This window comes from Macaca fascicularis, chromosome 9 (genome assembly GCF_037993035.2).
Source record: "Macaca fascicularis isolate 582-1 chromosome 9, T2T-MFA8v1.1".
NCBI lineage: Eukaryota > Metazoa > Chordata > Mammalia > Primates > Cercopithecidae > Macaca > Macaca fascicularis.
Genome location: NC_088383.1, coordinates 122065575 through 122091707, shown reverse-complemented (window position 1 = coordinate 122091707; position 26133 = coordinate 122065575). Strand labels below are relative to the sequence as shown.

Sequence of the window (26133 nt, the reverse complement as noted above, 5' to 3'; positions counted from 1 at the left end):
ATGCTGCCCCATCAGGTAGAAAGTAGACACACGTCCACGCCCTTGTGCTAACCAAGATGGTCCTGAACACGTTCAGGTCACGATGAAGTCACACTCATTCCAAACAAAATCAACTCCAGTCCCTAACCAGAGATTGGTTTTCTGCTTAATTAACAAAGCACCACTGTGGGAAGAGAGAGCCACACGTGAAGAAATCAACCACAGAGTTCCTTGGCTTCAAGAAACTTACAATCTGGTTGGAGAAGCATACCCCATCCACAGAGTTAATCAGCGAGACAAGAAATGACAAGCAGGACAGGCTGGGTGCCAAATGAACAATTTTGTTTTATTTACTGGAAAGATAAACATAGTCAAAACCATGAGTGTAGCTCTAAGTAGGCGCACATTAATTTAAAACAGGCTCCCACGTTTCGTAAACAGAGCAGGTGCCGAAACAAAAACAGCTTTCAAAAGTAGGTCCCAATCTTGCCCCTCTTGCTGGGAAGAGCTCTGCAGTGTTAGGAAGTCCCATTCTAGGGAAGGCCTCCAAGCCCCCTGCGGAGTCAAGATCCTGCCCTAAAGAAACTCTTTCACTTCGCATACCCCAGTGCTTCCCTAAACCTATTTTAGGACAGAACCCTTTTTTCCAGTAACCTTGTTCACATTCAGCGAAACAAATGTCAGGAAACGCTAGCCCCAAGCTGAGCTGCCAAAGACTCTTCCCCCAAGCACAACAGGCCCCAGCTTGAGAAATGGTCAAGAGCTGATTTGAGAGGCTGCCAGCCCTCCCCACATTCATTGTGGGCTGACCTTAATCACAGGAGCCAACGGCATCTTTGACAAGTGGGTACATTTTCCCAGAAACATAACTCAGGGTCACAATCCTGACCCAGCTCACACATAGCATAGAATGAATAGTGTCTGTGCCCAACAATATGCCATGAAAACAAAGATAATAGAACTAAAAAATTCTGCAAAAAATGTGAGGTTATAAGAGTATACTCAAGACCTCTAAAATAGTCCTAAATGAACTGAGTATATTCAGGGGCTAAGGTAGCTAAAACATATAAAAGTTATGCTGTGAATTATCTAAAATAAACAGCTGACCTTGAAGCCTACCAATCATTCAAGAAACCATCGTTTTGTTTGCCTGTTTTGAAGGTGGAGGACCCGGAGAGGCTGACTTGGATGGGCGGGGTCTCTGTTCTAGGGCGGGGTGGAGTTACGGGCATGTCTCTCTCCAGGGAAGCTGAAATTTTTTTGTTATTAAATTCCCCAGAGACATTAAAATCATTCCAACCATAACTCTCTTACATACTGCCGGTAGTTATAAACGTTGAGAACTTTCAGGAAAATAATCTATGGCTATGTATCAAGAAACTTTTTAACACTTTGTTCTTTTCTAACTTCTGTCCTAGGGGTCTACCCCAAGAAAATAATAAAAGCGGAGGGGGTGGGGGACAAAGATATGTGCACAAAGATGATCATCACAGGATCATTCACAGTAACAGAAACAAAAGGAGACAATCTAAAGACCCAACAATATGGCATTGATTCAGTAAATTGGGGTTTAATCATATTATGGACTGTTATGTGGTCATTAAAAATCCTTAAGCATTTTAATGACATGGGGAAGTACTTATTAACTACAGCAATTTTCATTTTAAATAAACAGAAGGTTGTAAATACTGAGCACTATGAGCTCAAGTATGTTAAAAAACAAATATAAATATTCATACACTCAGAGGAAAAAGGATAATTTGGTATATTTCTAAAAGGAAAATATACCAAATCATTCATAATGTAATCTCCGAGTGGGGAGATTATGGGCTGTTTTCCAAACTGTCTACAATGAACATAAAGCTTATGAATGAAGAAAGCTACGTTTAAAAATAAATTTCACTTACTTTAGAGGTAGAACTTTTAAATACAAAATTAGCAATTCCCATCCTTAAGTAGTCTAAGATACCAGTCACTGATGAATTGAATTACAACTAATAATCATTTTGAAGAGAAGACCTGGGGGTTGCGAGGAGTACAACAGCTACCTTCAAATTGTCAAGATATGCAACTTGAAGCATAAGCAGAATTAAACAGCAAAACATGAATTAAGGAGATGAGCATTTCCAGGAGAGAGACTGCAGCTCCCTAAAGGCAGACCTCTCTTAAGAGTTCATATTGTACCAAAAAGAAACGGTCTACCACCAGGAGATAGAGCCCCCATCTCTGGAAGTGTCCAAGAATATCGGGGGAAACAGACGGCTACCAAACAGTGCTGAAAAAAATGGGGGAGGGCAGTTGGTGAAATGGCATATGATTTTAAGGCCCTGAAAATTGTTGTGATTCCAATATGCAGAGGCTACAACTGAGGTCACACAATCCTTCTTGACAGGATATCTCCTATTGCCATGGTGTCACCTGCCACACCATGGACCCAAACCTCAGGAACTTCAAAACTCTTCACCAGAGGACAGAGCTTCTGGGAGGAGAGAAGGAAGCTTTGGACATCTGACCATGGACTCTATCATGGCCCCATGTATGCTTTGGTGTCTACACCACCCACTTCCTTCAAAGCACCACTGATCCCATCGACCACTTCTTCCCCACCAAAAGATAACCTGATTGCCTGGTTCTTCCTATTAGGTACTCATAGTTCTCCTTATAAAATAAGGTTTTGGCAGTGCCCGAAGGCTTGCTTTATATCCTCAGACAACACAGACACCCTGACCACAGCCCTGACTGCAAAATGGGAAAGTTCTGACTCAGTGGCTGCTAGGAAACACAAGTCAACTCTTTTAGAGAGTCTGGCTGAGTCATAGATAAATGAATAAAATAAATAAAAACAAAGTATATATGCAGTAGAGAAAGTGGAGATAATCCAAAAGTAAAAGATTTTAGATACTCAGTACAGGGTCACACCCCATATCCCCCAAATGTCCTGCCCGCAGAAAATACGCTGGCCCTCCCCACCATGTGTCAATGAGCCCTTTGCAGTAGTCACAGCACAACACCCAGAAGCCCAGTCTCTGGCCACCCTGATGCATGTCCCACTCTCCAGTGAAGCCAGCAGGCCTCCTCCAGCCATGCCCACCACTCCCAGGTGGGGATGGGGTTCCCTGGGATTCCCAGGGCTCCAGGCCACTCTCAGTACACCACACACATTGTGCTCTAAGCGTCCACTTAATTGTCTCTTTCCCAGCTTCTCTGAGGTGGTGGAGAGGATGGTGTGCTCTGGAGCCAGGCTGCTTTGTTTCACATCCTGACTCCCACAACTGGGCAAATCCCCACCTCCCTGGGCCTAGTTCCTCCTCTCTCTAGAATAAGGGTAACACAGCCTCTGAAGCAACTGGAACAAGCCTCATGTAGGAAGCGCTACAGTCTTTGTTGCTGTTATCGTTCATCGACCGCGCTCTCTCTCGGTGTCTAGAATGCTTTTTCCCACACTAAACATTTGCAGAAACAACAAATGAATCAGTCAATGGCAAATACAATCTCTCCAAAAAGACAAGGCTTCCACCCCAAACCTGCTCCTCCTCCAATACTCTCCATTCAGTGAAGCGTCTCCAGCTACCTACCTTTGACTCTCCTTTCTCCCTCAATGCCAATATCTAACCTATCAGCAAGCTCCGCTGCTGTTTCCTCCACATCTCTATTTTCACCATCCCCGCTGCCAGCTTAACACACGCTCCTATTGAAACAGCCAACCTGCTCAAGTGACTCCCCAGTGTCAAATCCTCACCATATGCTGCACCCCACGTCACTCTCCCGGAGCCCTGCCCAACCTCTAGCCTCCTACCTGATTTCCTGCCTCTGTCCAAACCAAGCACTTTTCCCTTGAGGACTTTCATACATGTGTTTGCTTCTGCACACTCCCCATCCCTTCTCCTGTTCCTTCACAGGGCCAACCCCAATCAAGTCTTCAGATCTCACTTTTAATGCAATTTCCTCAGGGAGCCGCCCAGGCCTGTAATCCCCACCAACTTCTCAGCTGAAATCAGGTCCCCCTGGTCATAGCCTCATGGGCCCTCTACTCTTTGAGGGCACCTGGCGCAGGGCCTCCCACAGAGGTAGGGGCCACCGTGACTTTGCTGGTGCTCAGCAGGCAGCAGAGAGCCTCCCAACACATGCCACATCCCAGCAAGCATCCAGAATCCAGGTCAAACATCCCATCGAAACAACACATGTGTTTAATAACCAAGAGGGTGCTCTCTAGGTAGTGTTTTAAAAAATTAATTATGGGTAGGCTCCCCTGAACTCTTCAGAAACAAAAAGCAAAGGTTCAGCATGCCCTCTGAGCTTCCTTGAAAATGCACAGGGTAGATGGCAGAGACTTTCTCTGAAGCTCTACCCATCGTGCATTATTTCGTAAGAGTTTTCCACTCTCTTGCAGCATTTAAGCAATAACAACAAGAAAAGTACACCACCACAGTCTGGCAGGCTTTGTTCCTCAGGATTCAGTCTGCTTTCTTATCCCACACCTCCATGCTCATTACACAACAAAACACACCAGACCAAGAAGCACAAAAAAATCCACCCCAAGGTAAAATTCTACATCGACTTCAAAAGGAAACCCCCAAGATAAAACTGTAGGAACTTTTGAAGCCTTTTGCCATTTTGTAAGACATATACTATACCAAAATACCACCATTTGGGGTACAGAATCTTTTTTTGCTGGATACAAAGGAAGCTAAATGAAAGTCTTTGTATAGCACAGACACCGGAGGTGGTATCCAGGGAGCGGCTCCTAACCCCACAGCTTACCAGCCAAGACTGACTCAAACTCTACCACTCAGCACAACTTAGCTGCTTGGCACTCATTTTGTAAGAAGGAAAAAGGGAGCAAAGAATTAAAAATATAAATTTCAAAACTCCACCAAGAAAGAAAAAGAGCTTAGTTATGTGAATGCAAAAATAGGATTGGGGAGGCTGGGGGCTGGGGGTGTCTTGGAACTTGTGGCTAATGTCTCCGAGTTGTTAAGAAGTCCATGAATTTGTTGGGGGTTGTGGGGAGGGAAGAAGAGAGAGGGAAGGCGGGGAGGAGGAAGGCAAAGACTAATGCCTTGTATAAACTCCCAGTTTGGGGCCAGCCAATGAAGACACCATCCCTGTTGGAATCAATTTCCTCTCTCCTCTGAACACAGATTAGGAATCACTGGATTGTAACAAACGAGATGCTATATCAGCTACAGGAACTAAAATTTGTGGAGTCTATTCTTAATTGAAATATCATTTGATAAGTTGACCTCCACTTGTTAAGAACATTTATTCTACACATCAATTTTTTCTAATGTGGTAACCCACATACCACATGAAAATAATCCAATCAGATTAAAATAGTCCAGCGAAATGCTCTCAATTCCCACGTGAAGATTCTACCCCAAATGGGTACTGGAAAAAGTTATTCTTCTTAGCAATCTGTGAAAGTTGTAGTTTCGAATGACTAATAATAAACACTGAATACATCCCTAATTCTCCAAGCAAGACAGTAGAAATAATTATGAAATAGCTTGGCCCAAAAGTTACAACAATTCCAAATTTCGGAGAAATTAGGAAGCAATCCTTAGACAATTATTTTGAAACATGTCTGATGAAACACTGTGATGTGACAACGTCTTACTAAAAAGAATGAAAAGCAAAGTGTGGGCAAGAGCCCCAAGTGTCTGCAGAAAAGTTAGCCCTTCATCAGCGACTCCAAACAAGAACCAGACCCTCTGGCCGATGTTTGACTCTACAAAGACCCAAATGATGTATCAGCCACCATTCAGAATGCGCCCTTTACAAACACAGACACACCGTACCAGCCAAGGTACAGCTGGTTTTGGTTGGCACACTGCCTTACATTCAGCAAAAATATAATCATAAATCTGTAGTCTCAAGGTGTATGCATCCTCAATCCCCAAAACTAGAGGTGACCAGGTGGATGGAGGTCAAAAACACACGGCCTTTCTTCCACTCTACTTTCCTATCTCCCTCAAATAATTCCTCCTCCCCAGACATCCTCCTTCTCACCCCTGGTGTCAGGTGAAGACTGCAGAAAAGCCCCATCACAGGGCTGACTGATAGAACCAAAGTCGCCATTCATGACAAGCATTCAAGTATTTCGCAACCGTAAACCACATTTGTCCTTTTATCCAAGTTCATGGCTTTTTCCTTCTCCCCAGCTCCCAGAGCCCACCTTCCTCCACCAGCCCATCCCCTCTAGGCAATGGCCATTCCCAGGTCCCTTTGGCACAGCAGAAAGCACAAAAGATTGTAGGACAGTTGCCAGCTGTGGCTGCTTTGGACAAAGGTCTCCAACTACAAGATGGTGTGTATGCCCCAGGGGAGTTGCTGTGGGTCAACACACCTGCTAAGACAGACACAGCAGAGGAAGAAGGGGCCTAAGCCCCCCTGCTGCACCCCTGGCCAAAATCCACACAGGCTCTGGAAGGAATGTTTTGCCATCTCCTCCAGATCATTAACTTCTACATAGGAAAATGAGATGCTTAGGGCCTAAGTTGCGGCAAATGTTCTTATGGAATTTGGGGTGGAGAATCATTGCTCTATCCAAATGGACGAATCCCCACTCTTGCACGGGGGGAATGCCCCCTGGCATGGGGCCCACAGAGCCTATGCCACAAACACAGGGGCTGTGTCCACTCTGAACTACTGCCAGGATTCGCATATTCTCTCCTCACTCAAAGAGAGAAAACAACGAAGAGATTTTAAAGATAATGTCCTTTCTCTGTAGCTAAAAAATAAATGTGGGAAATTCCCATCAACCATTGCCAAACACAGAGAAATAAATTTCACAGCCTGGACCACGCTGGGAAATTCAGGGAGGCAGGAAAAGTGAAACAGGCTTCTTCACTTTATTCTCTAGGTGTCTAGAACTGTCACGCTTTTTTAAAAAATCTCTGTATGTTTGTTATGAATTTTTTTAAACAGGGCATTCACTTTCAAAGAAACCTGCATTAGAACCCCCAACTAGCAACTTCTTTACACCTATGCACTGTCCCTGACCATGACCCAATTTACAGTCAGCAAAAGAGAACCAACCACAGCAAGTTACTTTCACCTCCCGTAGGAGAGAAGACACCACAAGGCTCTAGAAAGGGAGCAGAGAACTGGATCCAGGCCTTGCTCTGGCCACTGACTCAGCGTGTGACATTGGGCAATTCACTTAAGGCATCTCTGGGCCTCAGTTTCCTTTTCTGAGGGCACGTTGGGCCTAAATGATCTAAGGTCACTTCCAGCCCTGAAATCTTGACCTTATAGGAGCAGACATAATTATGAGCATCCATTTTATTGTGGAGTTGGAAGAAAGGGGAAGCTTCTAGCAAATGTCAATCTTCTTTCTACATGCCTCGTTTATACCATAGAAAAGAAGACATTGTCACAAATGATGACTCAAAATATGGTTTTACAAAAATAAGTTACTTTGTGATATATACACACACATATGAGAGAGGTATAACTCATTAAATAACACATGTTCAGTTACAGCAAGCTCCAAAATAAGGAGGCACTTAGCCCAAAATGGAAGAATGCATCTTAAGATTCTTCTACTTAAGAAACTTGTTTTGCGATTTTTAGAAATTACAATATAGAAGTAAAATGTATTTATGATTAACATCTTGTGATACTTCAATGAAAAATACATGATTGATTCATGCTTTGCATAATTCTACCTGTCATGGATGGATTCATTATAAAAATGTGCCTTCCATTAATTATTTCAAAAGCATGAAGTCCAGCTCATGATATATAGAAGGGAATCTTCAAATAAGGCTGAGCTATCTTCTCAAGAGGTTAATTTATAAATTCCACTCTTAGAGCCTAAGAAAATACATTAAAAATATATGTAGACACACACTTGTAGTCTCTTAGTACTAAAAACAAATGTTTTCTCTATCGAACCCACATACTTTCAAAGTCATAGATGTATAGATTAAATTCCATTTTAGCCTTTCTGAGTTCATTTATACTCTAGGTTTACAAATCAAGCCAGCCCAGATGACATTTGTCTAATGTTAGTGTAGAATGTTACCAACAAATATTAAGATAAATTGGGGGAGACGGTAATAGGCAAGTTTCAAATCCAGGACCCCCTTTTGAGTTTTCTAATTCCCTCTTCTTCACCTCACCTCCCCTGAATGTATTTTTATAACTGCTTTGATACCACTTCTAGTCTCCTCCATACCATGGTGATTGTGTCCCATAAACTAGAGCCCGCAAGGCTAGATTCTAACCGAATACATGGAAAAGAGTGGAGGAAAGGTTTGTAAAATTTCTGGGTAGGTTACAGTCATTAAGGTCCAATAGCAGAAAATGAATACCTTATAGACATAAGCTATATCCAAGAATATTTCCAAAGAAATTTTGTTTAAAGAAAGAGAAAAATGACAAATAAGGCCTGTTATCATCAAAAAAGCATTTTCTTTTTCACCCCCTCAATAAAGGAAGCCATCATCTCTGGGAGGTTACTTACGACAATGTGTGCCGGCGATGGGGACCGAGCATCCTTGAGAGCTTGTCTACTCTGCAGGCTCCCTGCCTGGACATCAAGCAGTGGCCATTTCATCTGGAGATACTGGCGAGAGGAAACAAAAGTGAAATGGAAAACAATGAATTCAGAAAGTAAACGCAGAACAGCTAGCCCAAGAAATAACTGTGACATGGGTCAGAAACTAAAAAACATACAAGCATGCAAATAATCATTAAAAAAAAAAAAAAAAGAAAAAGCATGCGATACCAATAGGTTCTTCCTTAGAGCTCAAGTTCAACAGGTACACATATAGAAGATTAATGTTACTAGCAACTGTATTTGTTATCTTTGCATTCAAACTACAGGGTAGCTTCAGCAAAAAATGATTTCATTGCTACTACCTTAATTGGGTGGGGGGTGGAGGGCAGTGGGAGAGGTGGGGAGGGAGAGGAATACAGAGCTATTCCAAAGGAAGTAAAACACAAATCTCAAGCCAGAAGTGTCCTAGGAAACCATCAATTCCAAATCTGCTCCTTCTCAACCTCTGTTTTTCAAATGTCATCATCCTTCACTTTAAAGGAAGTCAAGTACATGTGAGCAGCTATCCTTTAGGTAGCAAAAGCTATTTGAGTACGGTGAGCATGCAGTTCCTCACACAACCCAAGTTTACTCAACAAAAATTACTTCTTGGTAAAAGATGCACGGTGCCAGACACAATGTATACACTCACCTCAAAAGACCAGAGGAATGCTTTAGTATGCACGGGTTTATTTACCGTAGACATAAAAATAAAGGTGTAAGTCAATTCTGTCTGTCCCCACCTTCCTCCAACTAGGAAATGAATATACGGCCCAAGGGAGCTACTTCTGTCAAAAGCAATCCATTAGCTTTCAGTGAGATTTGAAGGATGAGTTGCCCCAGTTCCTCATTTTGCAGACAAGGTAAAATGAGGTGAGGTGGCTTCCCCAGTCACAGGCGTACTCAGCTCATGTATAAGAAACTCTTAGGCATTTAACTTCCGTTGGTAACATTATGACAGTTTCACTCAGGAAACCAAAGGGAACTTAGACACAATGCTTAGAAGCACATGGAGAGGAGCCTTTGTTTCCCACCGCCAACTCACTAATTCATCAGTTAATGAATGCTTGGAGGGGATATAAGGAGACACCTTGGTCATTTTGGAGACCTCCTCAAGCAAAATACATGGCTGGTTTTAATAGTAATTCTATGGAAAACTTTACTCAATGAACACTGAGTACTACTTGCTTTGTGTACAGGCTGTGACAAGCATTAGGAGATACAAAGATGTCTGCTCTCACGGAGCTTGTGCCAGCATGAGGAGCCTTCCAGACACAGGTAAATCAAGACAGAATATGGTGACACTGTGACAGAGACTCAGGAACTCAGGAACTCAGGAAATGGCCAAGAAAGATGACAGAATTTCTGGGACACGAGACTGGGGAAGGCTGCACAGAGTTAGGTCTTGATGGTCAGAACAATTTCAATAGAAAGAAAAAAGACAGGAAAGGATAATACAGAATAGTTTGCACAAATTCCACATGAGACAGAAGTGCCAAAGCCATCCACAAGTCAGCCGACGAGTTCCTCAAAGATACGACGGCTTGGTAAATTCAAACCAAATTTGGTTATACTTAAAGCTGAAAGATCACTGCCCAAGAACCACCTGCCAAAGTGCACAGTCGATTTTCCATGATGTCTAGGATCTATACAAGGTGGGTGCGTCTGCTACAAATTCAGAGCTTTCACCCAGAGGCCTCCCATGGTGAGCAACCTAGATATTAGTCTCGTTGTGTCTGTAACTCGCCACAAGACCCTGCATCGAATCCCCTTGCTTCTGTGATCTCTGGTTTTTTCATCTGAGTACCGAAGGAGTTGTCCTATCTGCCACAGGGTATTAGGTGGGGAGTCTGTCCCAAACACTGAAGGATTTCTAGGACTCCAAGCCCCCAGACAGTAAATACAGGAACCCCCTCAGTCATCCTTACCATCTTACCACTTCCAATTACCTTCTCTGGGAGCAGTATCATCTCAAGTTGATTACTGAAGTAAATATTTCCAGAGTCTCCATCTGTAACCCAGGCCAGAGGGCTCTGGGAATCTGACTGCCCCGTCTCACCCCGACTTCTTCCCATTCTCACTTACCACATAACTATATGCGCTGCATTGGTCAAAACCACTCAATAGAGTCATTTCCTTGAGGCCAACCAAAGTGGACACCCACGAACACTCACCTCTCCATCTCATAAAAACCCGTGAACAAAAACGCCAAATGGAGTAGAACCCATCTACACCCCAAGCTATCCCTCAGTGGGGAGAGCTACGTTGGTGGACAAGTTTTCATCTTTGACCACCTGCAAAACTGATTTGATTACGTCCAAATACTAGCTCTGTCAAATTAGGAAACTTGGGCTTTGTTGAAGGTGACAGACCTGCCCTGAGGACCCACCCAGGAACTGTCATACTCAAAATACAATATTAACATGGAGACTTATAATTCTTACTTTACATAAAAGCTTCATTGTGTGCCACATCCAATCTCCATAGGCTACCTGCACCACATATTTTTATGAGCCTACATTTCAGCGCTCCAAGCCTACAATACACATAATTTTCAATTATGTTAGGGCAGCTCAGGATCATTGCCTATATAACATTACTGTTGGAGGAAATGAGACTCGGCCCCACTGCCCAGAGAGAGCTAACCAAATCCAGATGGTGCAGGAAGACAGCCCTGGTCCTGCTGACTTGCAGGGACTCCGCGGTGACAGCCCCAAACTCTCCTTCCCAGTGCAACTTGATGCCACAGAACCGCTGGGTACACACAAATCCAAGCCCGTTCCTTGAATCTTAACTGGCATTCAGGCTGATGAAGTGCCTTTTGGGGAAATAAGTATTATGTCAGGATTTTCTAAAGGAAGCTATTAACCTTCTCCAAAAGTGATGGGTTTCCCAGCTTCCTTCATCTTCTACAATTGGTCCTTATTAATAGGGAAAATAAATAAATAAAGGGAAGAAAAAGGAAATTAGGTACTATTACAGCCTAGAGGAAAATTTTTTCCTTCCTGGAGACATTAAGCAGCAGGAAATTCTATTCTGTTAGGTCCTAAAGGAAGACCTGAAGGAGGGGGCATCTCAGATTTACAAAAGGGCTGGAACCCTGTGCCACGTTTTCCCAACCATCTGACTTGGTTTTATATCCTTTTGGGGGAGGGAAAAAAAAAGTTCCCACCATCCCACTATAAAAACAACAGTGGGCTCCAGCTCTCTTCCTCTTAGGCTGTTCAACATGGAAATTATGAATTGCCTACAAAAACATTAAACTTTTCAACAAACTGCAATCACATGGGGCTGTGGGAATTCCTACATTGAAAACGGTTGGAAGGGAGTCTGCTCAACTTTCCTTTAAAAAAAAAAAAAAAAGGAAAGAAAGAAAGAAGGCCATCTTGGCTTAAGCATTTCATCCTTTGTTGAATAATAATGTTCTGATCATGGCCCATTAGGGTTTTTCCCCACATCATATTTTATGATACGTCTCAGGGAGCTTAAGTCAAGCTTTGGACCTGTGAGCAAATCTTGAAATACGTACAACACCAATGGCCCGACAGGAATCAAAGCAGCTGAAAAGACTGTTAAATTACCAGCAAAAAGAAAAAGGTAAGCATCTCTAATTTCTTTTTCTCCTCTTCTACTTCCCCCCAATGAAAACAGGGAGAAAAGGAAAATGAGGAGAGGCTCCTTTAGGAATTAGTCTTAGCAGAAACTGGCATCTACTAAAGCCAGACAGATGGAGCCTGCTCCCATAGGGGGGCCTTCATCCTCAAGAATCTTCCATCAGCGGCAAGAATGTCGAGGATGAGCTGCTCCGAGAACCTGCCCCCTTACAGCCGCTACTGAGGGCTCTGTATACATTTCTTTTCTAAACAAGCAGCAAACTTAAAGGGCAGATGATGATGATGATGATGATGATGAGGCAACGAAGTTGCCAGGAAACTTCACATCCTTGATAAAACACCCATGTGGTTTCCAGTATTTCCAGTATTTCCTTTCAGTGACTCTGCTCCACAGATGGACGGGCAAGTGGAATTTGTCCCCTTATTTGTTCAGGGCAGGGCCGGCAAACCTTTTCTGTAAAGCGCCAGACAGCAAGTATCTTAGGCTTTGCGGCCCATACGATCTCTGTCATAACTACTCGACTCAGTCCTCGTAACTCGAAAGCAGCCACAGGCAGTGAGGGTATGTCTTGTATCATGGCTGTGCTCCAATAAAACCTTATTTATAGACACTGAAATGTGAATTTCATATCATTTTCCTGTGTCAGAAAATATTATTCCTCTCTTGATGTGTTTCAACCATTTAAAAATAATAAAAGTGCTGGGTGCGGCGGCTCAGGCCTGTAGTCCCAACGCTTTGGAAGGCCAAGGCCAGAGAATTGCTAAAGGCCAGGAGTTCCAGACCAGCCTGGGCAACAACAGCAAGACTCTACAAAAATTAAAAAAGTTAGCTGGACGTGATGATACATGCTTGTGGCACATGCCTGTAGGTTCCAGCTACTCAGGAGGCTGAAGCAGGAGGACTGCTAGAGCCCAGGAGTCTAAGGCTGCAGGAGCCATGATTGCACCACTGCACTCTACTCTGGGTGACAAAATGAGACCCTGCCTCAAAAAACATTATTAATAATGATAATAAAAAGTCATTCTTAGCTCACTGGCCAGACAAAAGCAGGTGGCAAGCCAGTTTTGGTCTATGGGCCATAGTTTGTCATGTCCTGGTTAGGGAATAAAATTGTAGAGGCCTGCCCATATCAGATGGGCGACGGGGCCTTCCCTTGCTGGGCCTTCAATCCAAACAGCCAAACACAGGCATATAGAAAAGCATGTCCAGTGGCCTAAAAGCAACGTTTCGGATTAACTCAAGTTGTGAGGGAAAAGCTTGGAAAAAAATTTGAACCCTTTGGCTGAGGCCCCCGTCACAAGGTCTAACCACAAGACCACAATCACACCAAAATAACTATCCCCTCTTTTCCAGAATGGAAGTCTAAAAATCCCTGAGCAATTCTGCCTGGAAAAGGTTCAGAGTGAGACCCTGTTGAAAGAAAGAGAGAAAAGAAAGGAAGGAAAGAGACAGAAAGGGAAGGAGAGGGAAGGAAAGGGGAGGAAAGGGAAGAAGGGGAGGGGAGACGGGAGTGTGGAGGGAAAAGGAAAGAGAGGAGAGGAGAGGGGAGGGGAGGGGAGGGGAGGGGAGGGGAGGGGAGGGGAGGGGAGGGGAGGGGAGAGGAGAGGAGAGGAGAGGAGAGGAGAGGAGAGGAGAGGAGAGGAGAGGAGAGGAGAGGAGAGGAGAGGAGAGGAGAGGAGAGGAGAGGAGAGGTCTGGAGGAGAGGAAAGTAAAAGAAATTATGATTTTTTTGAGATAGAGTCTTACTCTGTTGCCCAGGCTGGAGTGTAGTGGTGTGATCTCAGCTCACTGCAACCTCTGCCTCCCAGCTTCAAGTAATTCTCCTGCCTCAGCCTCCCAATTAGCTGGGATTACAGGCACGTGCCATCACGTCTGGCTAATTTTTATATTTTTAGTAGAAATGGGATTTTACCATGTTGGTCAGGCTGGTCTCAAACTCCTGACCTCAGATGACCCTCCCACCTCAGTCGCCCAAAGTGCTGGGATTACAGGTGGGAACCACCATGCCCGACCAAAAAAATCGAATCAATTGGATACTATCCTCATGATAGCTTTCTGCTCATAGCCAGCAGAAAGATTCGATAAATCTTCCTAATCCTCTGCTGCCAGAAAGTTGTACTTCTGGTTTTTATAAAATACAAAGTCAATACTCTGCTTATACATCCAAAGCCAAGGGTATAGCCAGTCATAGCCCATGATGTCCAAAGTCACTAAGCCTCCCCCGCATCAAGGTGGTTGCTCCTAACCTTTCAGTGCAGCCTCACCACGGGCCATTCATACAGATCCCCTACAAATATGCAACACTGAAGACCGCATCGTGACTCTCATATCATTACACAAAAGAAAAGACAACCAGAAGCCACTCACCATAAAAAGGGAAATACCAGAAAAATGTGTGAAGTAAGAAAATAAGAAGTACAAGTATCCACCCCAACAGCAGACACTTACTTCTTCGGGAACTCATATTGTGACACACACCTAATAGACACACATACGTCTGTTAAAGAAGAGGCCTGATTGCCTCTTTCTAAACCTACCTCATTTCTCAGAAATGGAAGATGGAAAACTCAGCCCATCTTCTATAAACAAGTAATTTTGCCTGGGCGTCAGGGAATCCCAATTTACCCCGAATGGTTAAAACACAAGCAGTTGTGATTAATTTAATATTCTGCCCTACACTCTAAATCATACAGGAACCAAAGTTTTCCAAAAGTTAGCATTGATCAAATATACCTAACACTGAAACTCTGTGAAACTATTTCAGAAGTCCCTTCAGAATTGTAAGGGGCATCATTACAAAGTCTGTTTAACCAATTTTTCTGCAGTTGCAGAAGGTACAGGAGATTAGGCTGCTTTGTTCTAGGTAAAACCATACTCTAGGAATTGCATCTTTTGAAAAAATCCAGAGAGCCTAAAACAGAGACTTTACTTGCCTAGAAAGCATGATTGTATAGAAAAGGAAGTTCAGAAATAATGTGATGATTTCTGTTGTTTGACATAAATAAGTATGTACTATAGTTACCTAGGAAAAGAAAACCAAAGATCTCAGAAGGTTGGGTAGACTCTGGACTTGGAGAAAGAATAAAGCCATAGAAAAATTTCAAGCCAGGCGTGGTGGCTCACGCCAGTAATCCCAGTACTTTGGAAGGCTGAGGCAGGAAGACTGCTTGAGCCCAGGAGTTCAAGACCAGCCTAGGTAACATAGCGAGACCCCATCTCTACCCAAAAAAAAAAAAAAAAAATTAGCTGAGTGTGGTGGCGCGTGCCTGTGGTCCCAGCTACTTGGGAGGCTGAGGTGGGAGGATCACTTGAACTCAGGAGGCGGAGGTTGCAATGAGCCAAGAAGGTGCCACTGCACTCCAGCCTGAGCGACAGAGGAAGACCTGGTCTCAAAAAAAAAAAAAAAGAAGAAGAAGAAGAAGAAGAAGAGGAGAAAAGGAAAAAAGAGAGAGAAAGAAAACGGAGGGGGGGGGAGGGAGAAGAAAAAAGAAATAAGAAATAAGAAAGGGAAAGGGAAAGGGGAAGGGGAAGGGGAGGGAAGATTTAAGTAAGGATATTAAGGTTGACTTGCGGGGAAAAAAGCCAACATAGTCGGAACTCGCAAGTTTTTCCCTTAAATCACTATCTCATTTCTCACATAAAAGGAATATAGGGAAAGAAACGTAGGATATCAAGGCATCTGTGTGAACAATTTAATAGCCTTATCTTCTATCAGTTGGTTGTTATAAGATTTTCAATGAAATCCTTATAGTTAACCTTTTTCTCATAAATATTTTTAATCATAACCATGTAAAGAGCACTAATACTGTATCACTTCATATTTAGAGGGTATTTCAGAGTTCAGAACAACATCCACAATAACCCTACAAAATAAATGGGCAGAAAGGTGGAACTAACCTGTTAGTAGCAAGGAGGAAACTAAGGTCAACAGAGCAAGACCCAGATTGCCTGAGGTGACAAGGGCGAGTGGCAGTCAAGCATCTAGGGCTCCAGCACACCCGATGTGTTTTCACTCACCCTGACTTACCTTACAAACCCTTCTGTCTTTCCCAGTTTTCTTATCAACTGTTAGGCATCTTTGCCTGAACTCAACCAGGATGTGTGTCTCAAAGTACATGGTGAAGGGAACATCTCAGTGTCCCCAAAGTAATAAGCAAGACTTTCGAGCATCTACCATCTCCCCCTCCTAAGCCCTATGGACAAACATTGAATTGTTTTCCAAGAAAATTTTTCTACTAGATTTCAGGAGGCCCCTGGTATGATGAAGACAACGAAGCAAAACAACTAACAAACAAAAAAATCCAATTAACAAAACTTGGGATTCACTGTTTTCTTTACCCCGCCAATCCTTCAACATCCCTGTCCCTAAACTATTTCTGCACTTGCCTGGTTCTGCAGGGAGGCTATGGTACAGCAGCTCACACATGCACAAATCGGTGTGGAATTTCACCAGACCCTCCTCTCACAACCAATGGGCCCCTTAGGCTGAGGCCCAGGCCTTCCTTCCACCCTCCCCCAAAAGTCACTCTTCAAATTATGAGTGCGTACTCCCAATAAAAGCATGGTAGAAGGGGAAGAATCTGGAAACCTATTTCCAGGCCTAGCTCTGTCATTGACCTGGCATGTCACTTCATTTCTTCATTGGACAACCTCTTCTCCATTCTTTGCCTAAGTCTGTAGCAAGAAATGGGGAACATGATCTAAAAATCTCTTTCTACTTCAATGCATGGATTCCTGCAGCATTTACTATTAAGCATATGCTCTGTGTCAGCTATGGACTAGATATTCTGAGGCCCAGAGAAGTCATCTAAAGACACAGTCAATGGGACAATAAGCTAATCAATGGTGCAGGAATTAACACAAAGAAGGTAAGTGGGCCAGACACAGTGGCTCATGCCTGTAATTCCAGCACTTTAGGAGGCAGAGGTGGGCAGATCACTTGAGGTTAGTAGTTCAAGACCAGCCTGGCCAACATGGTGAGACCCCATCTCTCCAAAAAATATAAATGAGCTGAGTGTGGTGGCAGGCGCCTGTTATGCCAGTTACTCGGGAGGCTAAAGCAGGAGAATTGCTGGAACCCGAGGGCAGAGGTTGCAGTGAGCCAAGATCATGCAACTACACTCCAGCTTGGGCAACAGAGCCAGACTCCATCTCAAAAGAAAAAAAAAAAAGCCGGGCGCGGTGGCTCAAGCCTGTAATCCCAGCACTTTGGGAGGCTGAGACGGGCGGATCACGAAGTCAAGATATCGAGACCATCCCGGCTAACAAGGTGAAACCCCGTCTCTACTAAAAAATACAAAAAACTAGCCGGGCGAGGTGGCGGGCGTCTGTAGTCCCAGCTACTCGGGAGGCTGAGGCAGGAGAATGGCGTGAACTCGGGAGGCGGACCTTGCAGTCAGCTGAGATCCGGCCACTGCACTCCAGGCTGGGCGACAGAGTGAGACTCCGTCTCAAAAAAGAAAAAAAAAAAAATGGTTGCACAGTATCCAAACCTTGCCGACTTGTTTAGAGGGACTTCTTTCCTGATGCACTCAGATCTGTTAAATGAAACTTGGTAGTGGCCCAGGATCTGTATGTATTTTTTTCCAACTTGCCAAGCAATTCTGACGATCAGTCATTAGCATCAACTATCAGTGCTAGGGCAGTGTCAATAATCAGCATGTAGTCCATTTGAAGATTCCATTTTACTTCCTCAAAGGCTCTTTTAGACCTCTAAATTGATTGTCACTACATTCTTTTTAGGTGGTCAAAGCCAATAATCTCCAAATCCATCTTAAAACAGAAGAAAATGAGGCAGAGAAAATTAAGTGACTTATTATACACAGTTATGAGGGACTGAAACCAGAATGCAGGACTTTGGTACTTCCAGAACAGAACTCTTTTGCCTACACCCTACTGAGCTTACAGGTAGAATGGCCAATGGGTGCCCAGGCGGCAGGAGAGAAATCTCCAGGGGAGGGCAAAGACCCTACAATGGTGCAGTCCCAAGACACGGGACTGGTGAGACAGACTCCGGCTTCTGAGATAGTCTTGCTCCATTGTGACGAGAAAAGGCCCAGACCTAGCCATCTCAAAGTCTTCAGGCGACCCCAAGATTGAGTCCCACCCAAAGGGCTGTGGATTCCAAGCAAATGCCAGCTCCACCACCAGCACACAAGTCCCTAAGCCAGGAGGTTAAAGGACATGAAGACATTGGAAGAATTCAAAAGGAGCAGCCCTTGCCCTCCCATGTCACTCAAAGTCTTCAGCCTCCAGACAAAGCAAGACAGGCTCATGCCCCATGGCCGCTAAGCTGATGACTAACAGATAATGAATGCTTGCAAGCTGCTGGAGGAACCTCCCATTAAGAGGCAGGCCAGAGGCCATCTACCTTCAGGCAGAAAAGTATTTATAATCTTTCATTTTCATATCAACCTTGTGGTCACCATATTTTCTAATTACTGCTTCTTATAAAAAGGCCAAGTACAATGCAGTTAATTGGAATGTTTTAGTTACTACCCATGTCTGTAGAGCATGCTGAAGTAGGCTGAGGCAACGGGAAACCAGGAAAATAGCTGGAAGACATGCAGCAGCCCAGGAATGAATGTGGGTGTCACTGGGAGCTTAATATGGTATGTTCTGGGATAAGAACGCACCAAGTCTCAACCGGTAGCTGGATAACTAAAATATGGTACAGCCATAAAATGGAATACTATTCAGTAATAAAAACAAATGGAGTACTGACACATGCCACAACATGGTAGCCCTTGAAAATATGCTAACTTAAAAGCAGACCAAGAAAGTGTCATATTGTATGATTCTTTTTATATGAAATAACCAAAATAGGCAAATCCATAGAGACAGGAAGTAAATTAGTGATTGCCAGGAGCTGAGGGGACGGTGGGTAGAGACTGGTTGCTAGGGTTACAGGGTTTCTTTTGGGGATGATAAAAATATTAAGATACTGGTATGTTTGTACAATATTGTAAATATACTAAATATACTAAAAAACCACTGAATTGTACACTTTAAAGTGGTACCTTTTATGACATGTGAATTACATGCGAATTTAAGATGAACTGAAAACAAAGAAGAGTTAGGCACCATCTTTGATGGTGACCACATTCATTTAATAGATAAAAGGGGACGGGGAGGCTGGGCATGGTGGCTCATGCCTGTAATCCCAGCTCTTTGGGAAGCCAAGGCGGGTAGATCACCTGAGGTCAGGAATTTGCGACCAGCCTGACCAACGTGATGAAACCCTGTCTCTATTAAAAACACAAAAATTAGCCAGGTGTGGTGGTACATGCCTGCAATCCCAGCTACTTGGAAGGCTGAGACAGGAGAATCGCTAGAACCCGGGAGGTGGAGGTTGCAGTGAGCTGAGATCACGCCATTGCACTCAAACCTGGGCCACAAAAGTGAAATTCCATCTCAGAGGAAAAAAAAAAAAAAAAAAAAAAAGAGGGATGGAGAGAAGACAGAGTCACATACACACACACTCCACCATAAAAGAATGAACAGAAAACCTGGGAAGCCGTTCTATACAAAATCATATCCTCCAAAGCTTCTTGGGAAACAAGCAATTTTTCCAAATGTGATTTTGGTTGGTGCTTGATCTCGGGGAGGGATGCTTACAAAGGCATGGGAACTCCAAGACCTTGTGAAAGATAAGAGAGGACAGTATACCTTGGGTTAATGGTGCTGATGAAGAAACATGGGAGAGAGGACTGTTTCAAGGCATGTGGCTAAAAAATAACAGAAGAGCAGTTGAGTCAACAAAACCACAGGCAATTCAGAAACCGGAATCTTATAGCCCATTCTCTACCACCCTGTGACCTCAGTTTCTCTACCTAAAAAAAGTGGGCATGAAATCACTTACCTAAAGTCCCTCGACTAGCTTCCACATCATTTATTCAACCTTCAAGGATAAACCATGGGAATGAAGACAAAGAATTATATCAGGTCCAAGGCAGCTAAGATTTGCTATTTCTTCTTCCACACAGGGGATTTAACAGCCAGAAATTTTAGGTCTACCATGGAAATTGTTAGAGACGAAGCCAACAAATGACCTTTAAGAGGTACAAAGCCAGCAAGTAACAGGGTCCTGGTGACCTGAAAGGGTTATTTTAAATCCATGAATCATCAGATTGCAGCAGATATTAAAATCACAACTTCTAAAAAATCCCTTTCTGTCTCCATGGCTGGGAGCTCTCAAGGCTTAATTTTTCTAATTAGGTTCTCCTCCCCATTCTGTATTTCTTTCCCCCATTCCACAACAACAAAAGACAACGAAAGACCTGGCGGTCAAAGAGCAATGAATTAACTTGCTTTAGTGAGTCTACATAGACAGCAAATGCGAGACGAGCTGGGTTCCGTGTCCTCCAACTTCAACTGAAACCGCACCCCGCGCTACGTTTTCCTTTTATTTTTTTCCCCTTGTCACACTGGAAAGAGGTCAGTGGCTCTGGCAGGGTCTCCCCGTCCAAATTTTTATTGTCAAATTCTAGCTGTGACAAGCATGTGGAGATGCTTCGTAACGCTACACCCAGGAAGCCCAAAGGTCAGCAGTGCCTCTGGTTAATTTTGCTTGGGGAGAAACAAACCCCAAAGCCGGGGTGGAGATTTACGGGAGGCTGACCTTCTGGAGGCCCACGACCCCCCTGCATGCAAGTCTTGCTGCCTCAGCCAGAAGCAGCCTGTCACTCAAGTATCATCTTGCTGTAACAAATTACTCCTAACCCAGGATTATGGCTCTTTCCAAATCCCTCCTAGAGAGCAAGGAAATAAACATTCTCTCCCAGGACTCTGCCCCAGTTGTTCCCCCTGTTGGTAATCCTTGTCTCTATTTGCTTCTCCTACAAGCCTTCATCTGGGAGGTCTGCTAGACCATCCCGGCCCACTTTCCTTTCAGACCTAAGCTGAATGTCTCAATTGTCCATTAGGCACAGTAAAAGATGAAGGCAGGCTTTCTGTCCGGAGAAGCCTCACACAATAGTTCCCTTTGCCCACACGCTTCTCGTCTGACTGCAGACCCGACGGGTCTAATCCTAGTCACTCAAGGAAGTCCACACCCCAAATTCCTTCCTCACGTTCCATGGGACGGGTGGCCAGAACAGACCATCCCAGTGAAGCAGGGCTGCAGGGCTACCCCCTGAGGATGGCATGACATGTGGGGGTGGGTTGAAGAGGGTGAGGACGGGAGAGAAGAGGAGAGGGAGGAAAGAGGGTCGAAAAGAAGAGGCAAGATAGCAGGGTTGCAGGCTGTAGAAACTGCCTCTCTTACCCCAGTCTGCGGTTTCCTTTAATAAACTACCAGGAGATATTTCGAGCACAATAACCTCATTTGGGGAAGGAAATACAGTTTTGTCCACTTCCAAAGTCTCCTGTGAAACACTGGGATATTCCAAGTACTTCGGACACAGAGGGCCGTCTTGTTTTTTTAATTGTATACACAGACTGACTAGAATATGCCAAGAAGCAGAGAAGAGAACAATGGATATTATCATCAAAGTGGGTGATTTGAGGAGATAAGGATCTTAGGGCTGTTTTAAGGAAGACTTTCTCCCTGGAGAGAGAATGGTTGACAGGCACCCACTCTGACACATGACAGATGAGGAGAGAAACTCTCAAAGAACCAAAAGACACTGACAAAACATAAACACCCCTATCAAAACCCAGACACCAAATCAAATTCCTGCTTCAAAACCCAAAAAGAAACAAGCAGTTGAGGAACTAGGAATGCAACTTTCTGCAAGAATCAAAAAGTGCTGAAGAAATATAAATACCCTCATCAAAATCCAGACACCAAATCAAATTCCACTTCCAAAAAGAAAAAGAAAAACCAGTTGAATGAGTCAGCACCACTAACTCATTCCAAAGCAAGGACCACCTTTATTTTCTCATTTTTAAGGCCGGAGCTGACCACTCTCCCTTCTCCAGACTGGGCCACTATGCCTCTCTAACCCAACTTGTTCTCTGCTTTTGTGGTTTTAGTCTTTAAAAGAACTTGGCTTGGGAAGGAGCAATAATGATCTGAAGCTAACCACTTAGCTCATTAGTATGTCATCTGGACAGGCAAAATCAATTCCAACAGCATCAAGTTTGGGTATTCCCTCCCCAAAAGGTCTGCACTATTAATAGCAAGAAAGTTTCCCAGGCTTTGGTTTATTTGTAATCCCAACCAGCCCTGACCACAGAACCTGGCCATCTCTACTTCTAGAGCTCCCAGGGATTTAGGAGATGGGATTTCAGGTCTCAAGTTTTCAACAGCAGTGGAAAGATGTGGAAAGAAGGCTGAATTTAATGGAGGCAGAATGACACAGGCAAAGAGGGCCTGATCCCAAGAAATGGCTTGGTAGCAGAGGGTAAGAACTAAGGAATGTCTCTTTACCTATCTGACCCAGCTCCTGGGCCCTCTCTTACAGCCAGACCTAACTCCCTGATTCACCATTGTGGAGTTGACTGACAGAAGGTTCAAGAAAAAGCAGCATGGTTAAAAACTAAACTTAGGCCAGGCACAGTGGCTCACGCCTGTAATCCCAGCACTTCTGGAGGCCGAGGCGGTTAGATCACCTGAGTTCAGGAGATTGAGACCAGCCTGGCCAACATGGCGAAACACCGTCTCTATAAAAATACAAAAATTAGCCAGGCGTGGCGATGCGTGCCTGTAGTCCCAGCTACTCAAGAAGCTGAGGCAGGAGAATCGCTTGAACCTGGGAGGCGGAGGTTGCAGTGAGTCGAGATAGTACCACTGCACTCCACCCTGGGTAATAGAGCAAGGCTCTAACTTAAAAAAAAAAAAAAAAAAAAACTAACTTAAAACCTCACTAATTCTGACCCAGAATGCCTGGGTTCAAATTCACAATCTGCGGCTTGGTAGTTCTGGGGCCTTGAAAAAATGTCTTTACCTCTCTACACCTTCAGATCCTTGCTTGTAAAATGTGGATAATAACATCGCGATAGTAACAGTAAAGGCTATGCAACCTTCACCCAAAAATCCAAAAATGCTTCAGGCCAGGAGCGGTGGCTCACACCTGTAATCCCAGCACGTTGGGAGGCCAAGGTGGGCAGATTGCTTGAGCCCAGGAATTCAAGACCAACCTGGGTAACATAGCGAAACCCTGTCTCTACAAAAATATAAAAAATTAGCCAAGGCTGGGCACGGTGACTCAGGCCTGTAATCCCATCACTTTGGGAGGCTAAGGTGGGCGGATCACTTCAGGTCAGAGTTGAAGACCAGCCTGGTCAACGTGGTGAAACTCCGACTCTACTAAAACTACAAAAATTAGCCAGGAGTATGGCACACGCCTGGAATCCCAGTTACTCAGGAGGCTGAGGCAGGAGAATCACTTGAACCCGGGAGGTGGAGGTTGCAGTGAGCCAAGATCATACCACTTTACTCCAGCCTGGCCACCAGAGCGAGATTTGAGACTCCACATTCCGTCTCAAAAAAAAAAAAAATCCAGTCACAGTGCATGCCTGTAGTCCCACCTACTCAGGTGGTTGAGGTGGGAGGGTCACTTGAGCCCAGGAGGTCAAGGCTGCAGCGAGCTGTGATCGTGCCACTGTACTCCAGCCTTGGCAACGGAGCAAGACCCTATCTCATTATTTAAAGCTTCAAAATCTGAAACTTGACACCACAAGTGGAAAATTCTACACCTGACCTCAAGTGAGAAGTCACAGTCAAAATGCAGTCAAAACTCTGTTTCATGCACAAAAATTATTTAAAATATTGTATAAAATTACCTAAGGTTTATATAAGGCCGTGCACAGTGGCTCACATTGCAATCCCAGCACTTTGGGAAGCCAAAGCGGGTGGATCACTTAAGATCAGGAGTTCGAGACCAGCCTGGCTAACAGGGTGAAACCTCGTCTCTATTAAAAATACAAAAATTAGCTGTGCATGGTGGCGAGCTCCTGTAATCTCAGCTACTAGGGAGGCTGAGGCAGGAGAATCATTTGGATGCAGGAGGTAGAGGTTGCAGTGGGCCGAGATCACATCACTGCATTCCAGCCTGGCCAACAAGAGTGAAACTCTGTCTCAAAGAAAAAAAAAAAAAAAAAAATTTATTTAAAACATAAATGAATTTCCTGTTTAGGGTTGGGTCCCATCCCCAGGATATCTCATTATGTATATGCAAATATTCCAAAATCTGAAAAAAAATCCAAAATGTAAAACACTTCCAGCCCCAAGCATTTTGGATAAGTCTTCTTTAACCTGTACTCCTTCATAGGATGTATATGAGTTAGTGAATAGCAGTCTACCCACTGCAAACTCACCCCCATGAGGTATGAGGGTTTATGTCCATAAGCAAGCAAAATAAGAAGCAAGTGACTGTTTGTTTGTTTGTTTGTTCTGTTTCGTTGTGAGAGTCTCGCTTTGTTGCTCAGGCTGGATGGAGTGCAGTGGCACAATCTTGGCTCACTGCAACCTCTGCCTCCCAGGTTCAAGCCATTCTCCTGCCTCATCCTCTCGAGTAGCTGGGACTACAGGCGCACGCCACCACGCCCAGCTAATTTTTGTATTTAGTAGAGATGGGCTTTTACTATGTTGGCCAGGCTGGTCTTGTACTCCTGACCTCAGGTGATCGGCCCGCCTCAGCCTCCCAGAGTGCTAGGATTACAGGCATGAGCCACCAAGCCCAGCGGCAAGTGAGTTTGTAAGTAAATGCAGTAAGTCAACAGAGAAACTACCCAGGTTGGACACCTGATTAACAGACCCACTGATAGTGACCTGCCATTATTGTCTATATGAAAATGAACAAGTTGCGGTGGCTCACGCCTGTAATCCCACACTTTCAGAGGCCGATGCGGGTGGATCACAAGGTCAAGATATCAAGACCATCCTGGCCAACATCATGAAACCCCGTCTCTACTAAAAATACAAAAAATTAGCCAGGCGGGGTTGTGGGCGCCTGTAGTCCCAGCTACTCGGGAGGCTAAGGCAGGAGAATGGCATGAACCCGGGAGGTGGAGCTTGCAGTGAGCCAAGATCGTACCACTGCACTCCAGCCTGGGCGACAGAGCGAGACACCACCCACCCCCCAAAAAAAATACAAAAATTATCTGGGCATGGTGGCACATGCCTGCAGTCCCAGTTATTCGGGAGGCTGAGGCAGGAGAATCACTTGAACCCGGGAGGCGAAGGTGGCAGTGAGCCGAGATCGCGCCACTGCACTCCAGCTTGGGCGACAGAGTGAGACTCCATCTCAAAAAAAAAAAAAAAAAAAAAGAAACAGTTCATTCAGGTATTTTAAATATATCTCTCTGCCTTTCTTCATGTCCCTTGAAAAGAGGCTTTGCCTTGAGAATTAAACTCCGGCCGCCTAAGGTTTCCCAAACGCCCAAATGAGAGGAAGCCAACTTAATTGCTGCGGTAAAACTGGCGTGTGAAACTCAGTCCCTGCTCAGGTGCAGGTGAATACACAGTCATCCCAACCAAAAGGTCTTCCCGAGTTCAGCAAAACTCACTTTGCAGACACGGGGGCACAAAGCCAGTCGTGAGCACCGAAAGTGGAGAGGAAAAACGCTAATCCAGCACATTGTTCTGAAAGGCACTTCACACTATGCCTTTACTGCCAGTGTGCCCAGGAAACACCCCAGGAGCCCTCTTCTCGACCCCCACAATGTCTCCTTGCTCCTTTCCCTTTGGACTACCGAGCCCCCACAGTTCACTAACTGGACCTACTACTGTGAAGACTCAAAGCCAGCTCAGACCAGGGTTCAAATCCAAGTTCCATCATTTCATTCATTCAACAAAACATTTATCCAGTGCCTAATACATGCCAAGTGCTCACATCCAAAAGAGGTGGGCTAAGAGGATATAAAAGCAGACCATCTCAAAGTGGGTGAGCTGGGGCAAATGATCTCACCTCTCTGAGCACAGCTTCCCTCATCTGTAAAATGGGAATACAAACAGCCATGTCTCAGAGTTCGTGTAAGGATCAAATGCCTGGCCTTGTGCCTGGTGGATGGTAAGTGCTTGGTAATTGCTAGCTATTATATTATAAGCT

The 26133-nt window shown here is 44.4% G+C and overlaps 1 protein-coding gene across 50 annotated transcripts in view; it reads right to left on the bottom strand.

Moving 5' to 3' along the window:
* Window positions 1-26133, bottom strand: part of TCF7L2 (transcription factor 7 like 2) — a 221049-nt gene that overhangs the window by 122717 nt on the left and 72199 nt on the right. For all 50 annotated transcript variants that reach the window (XM_045361528.2, XM_045361558.3, XM_074002726.1 and 47 more), the window contains one exon: window positions 8450-8551. In XM_045361528.2, the coding sequence (XP_045217463.2) occupies window positions 8450-8551 (102 nt within the window). The remainder of the gene's footprint in view (window positions 1-8449; window positions 8552-26133) is intronic.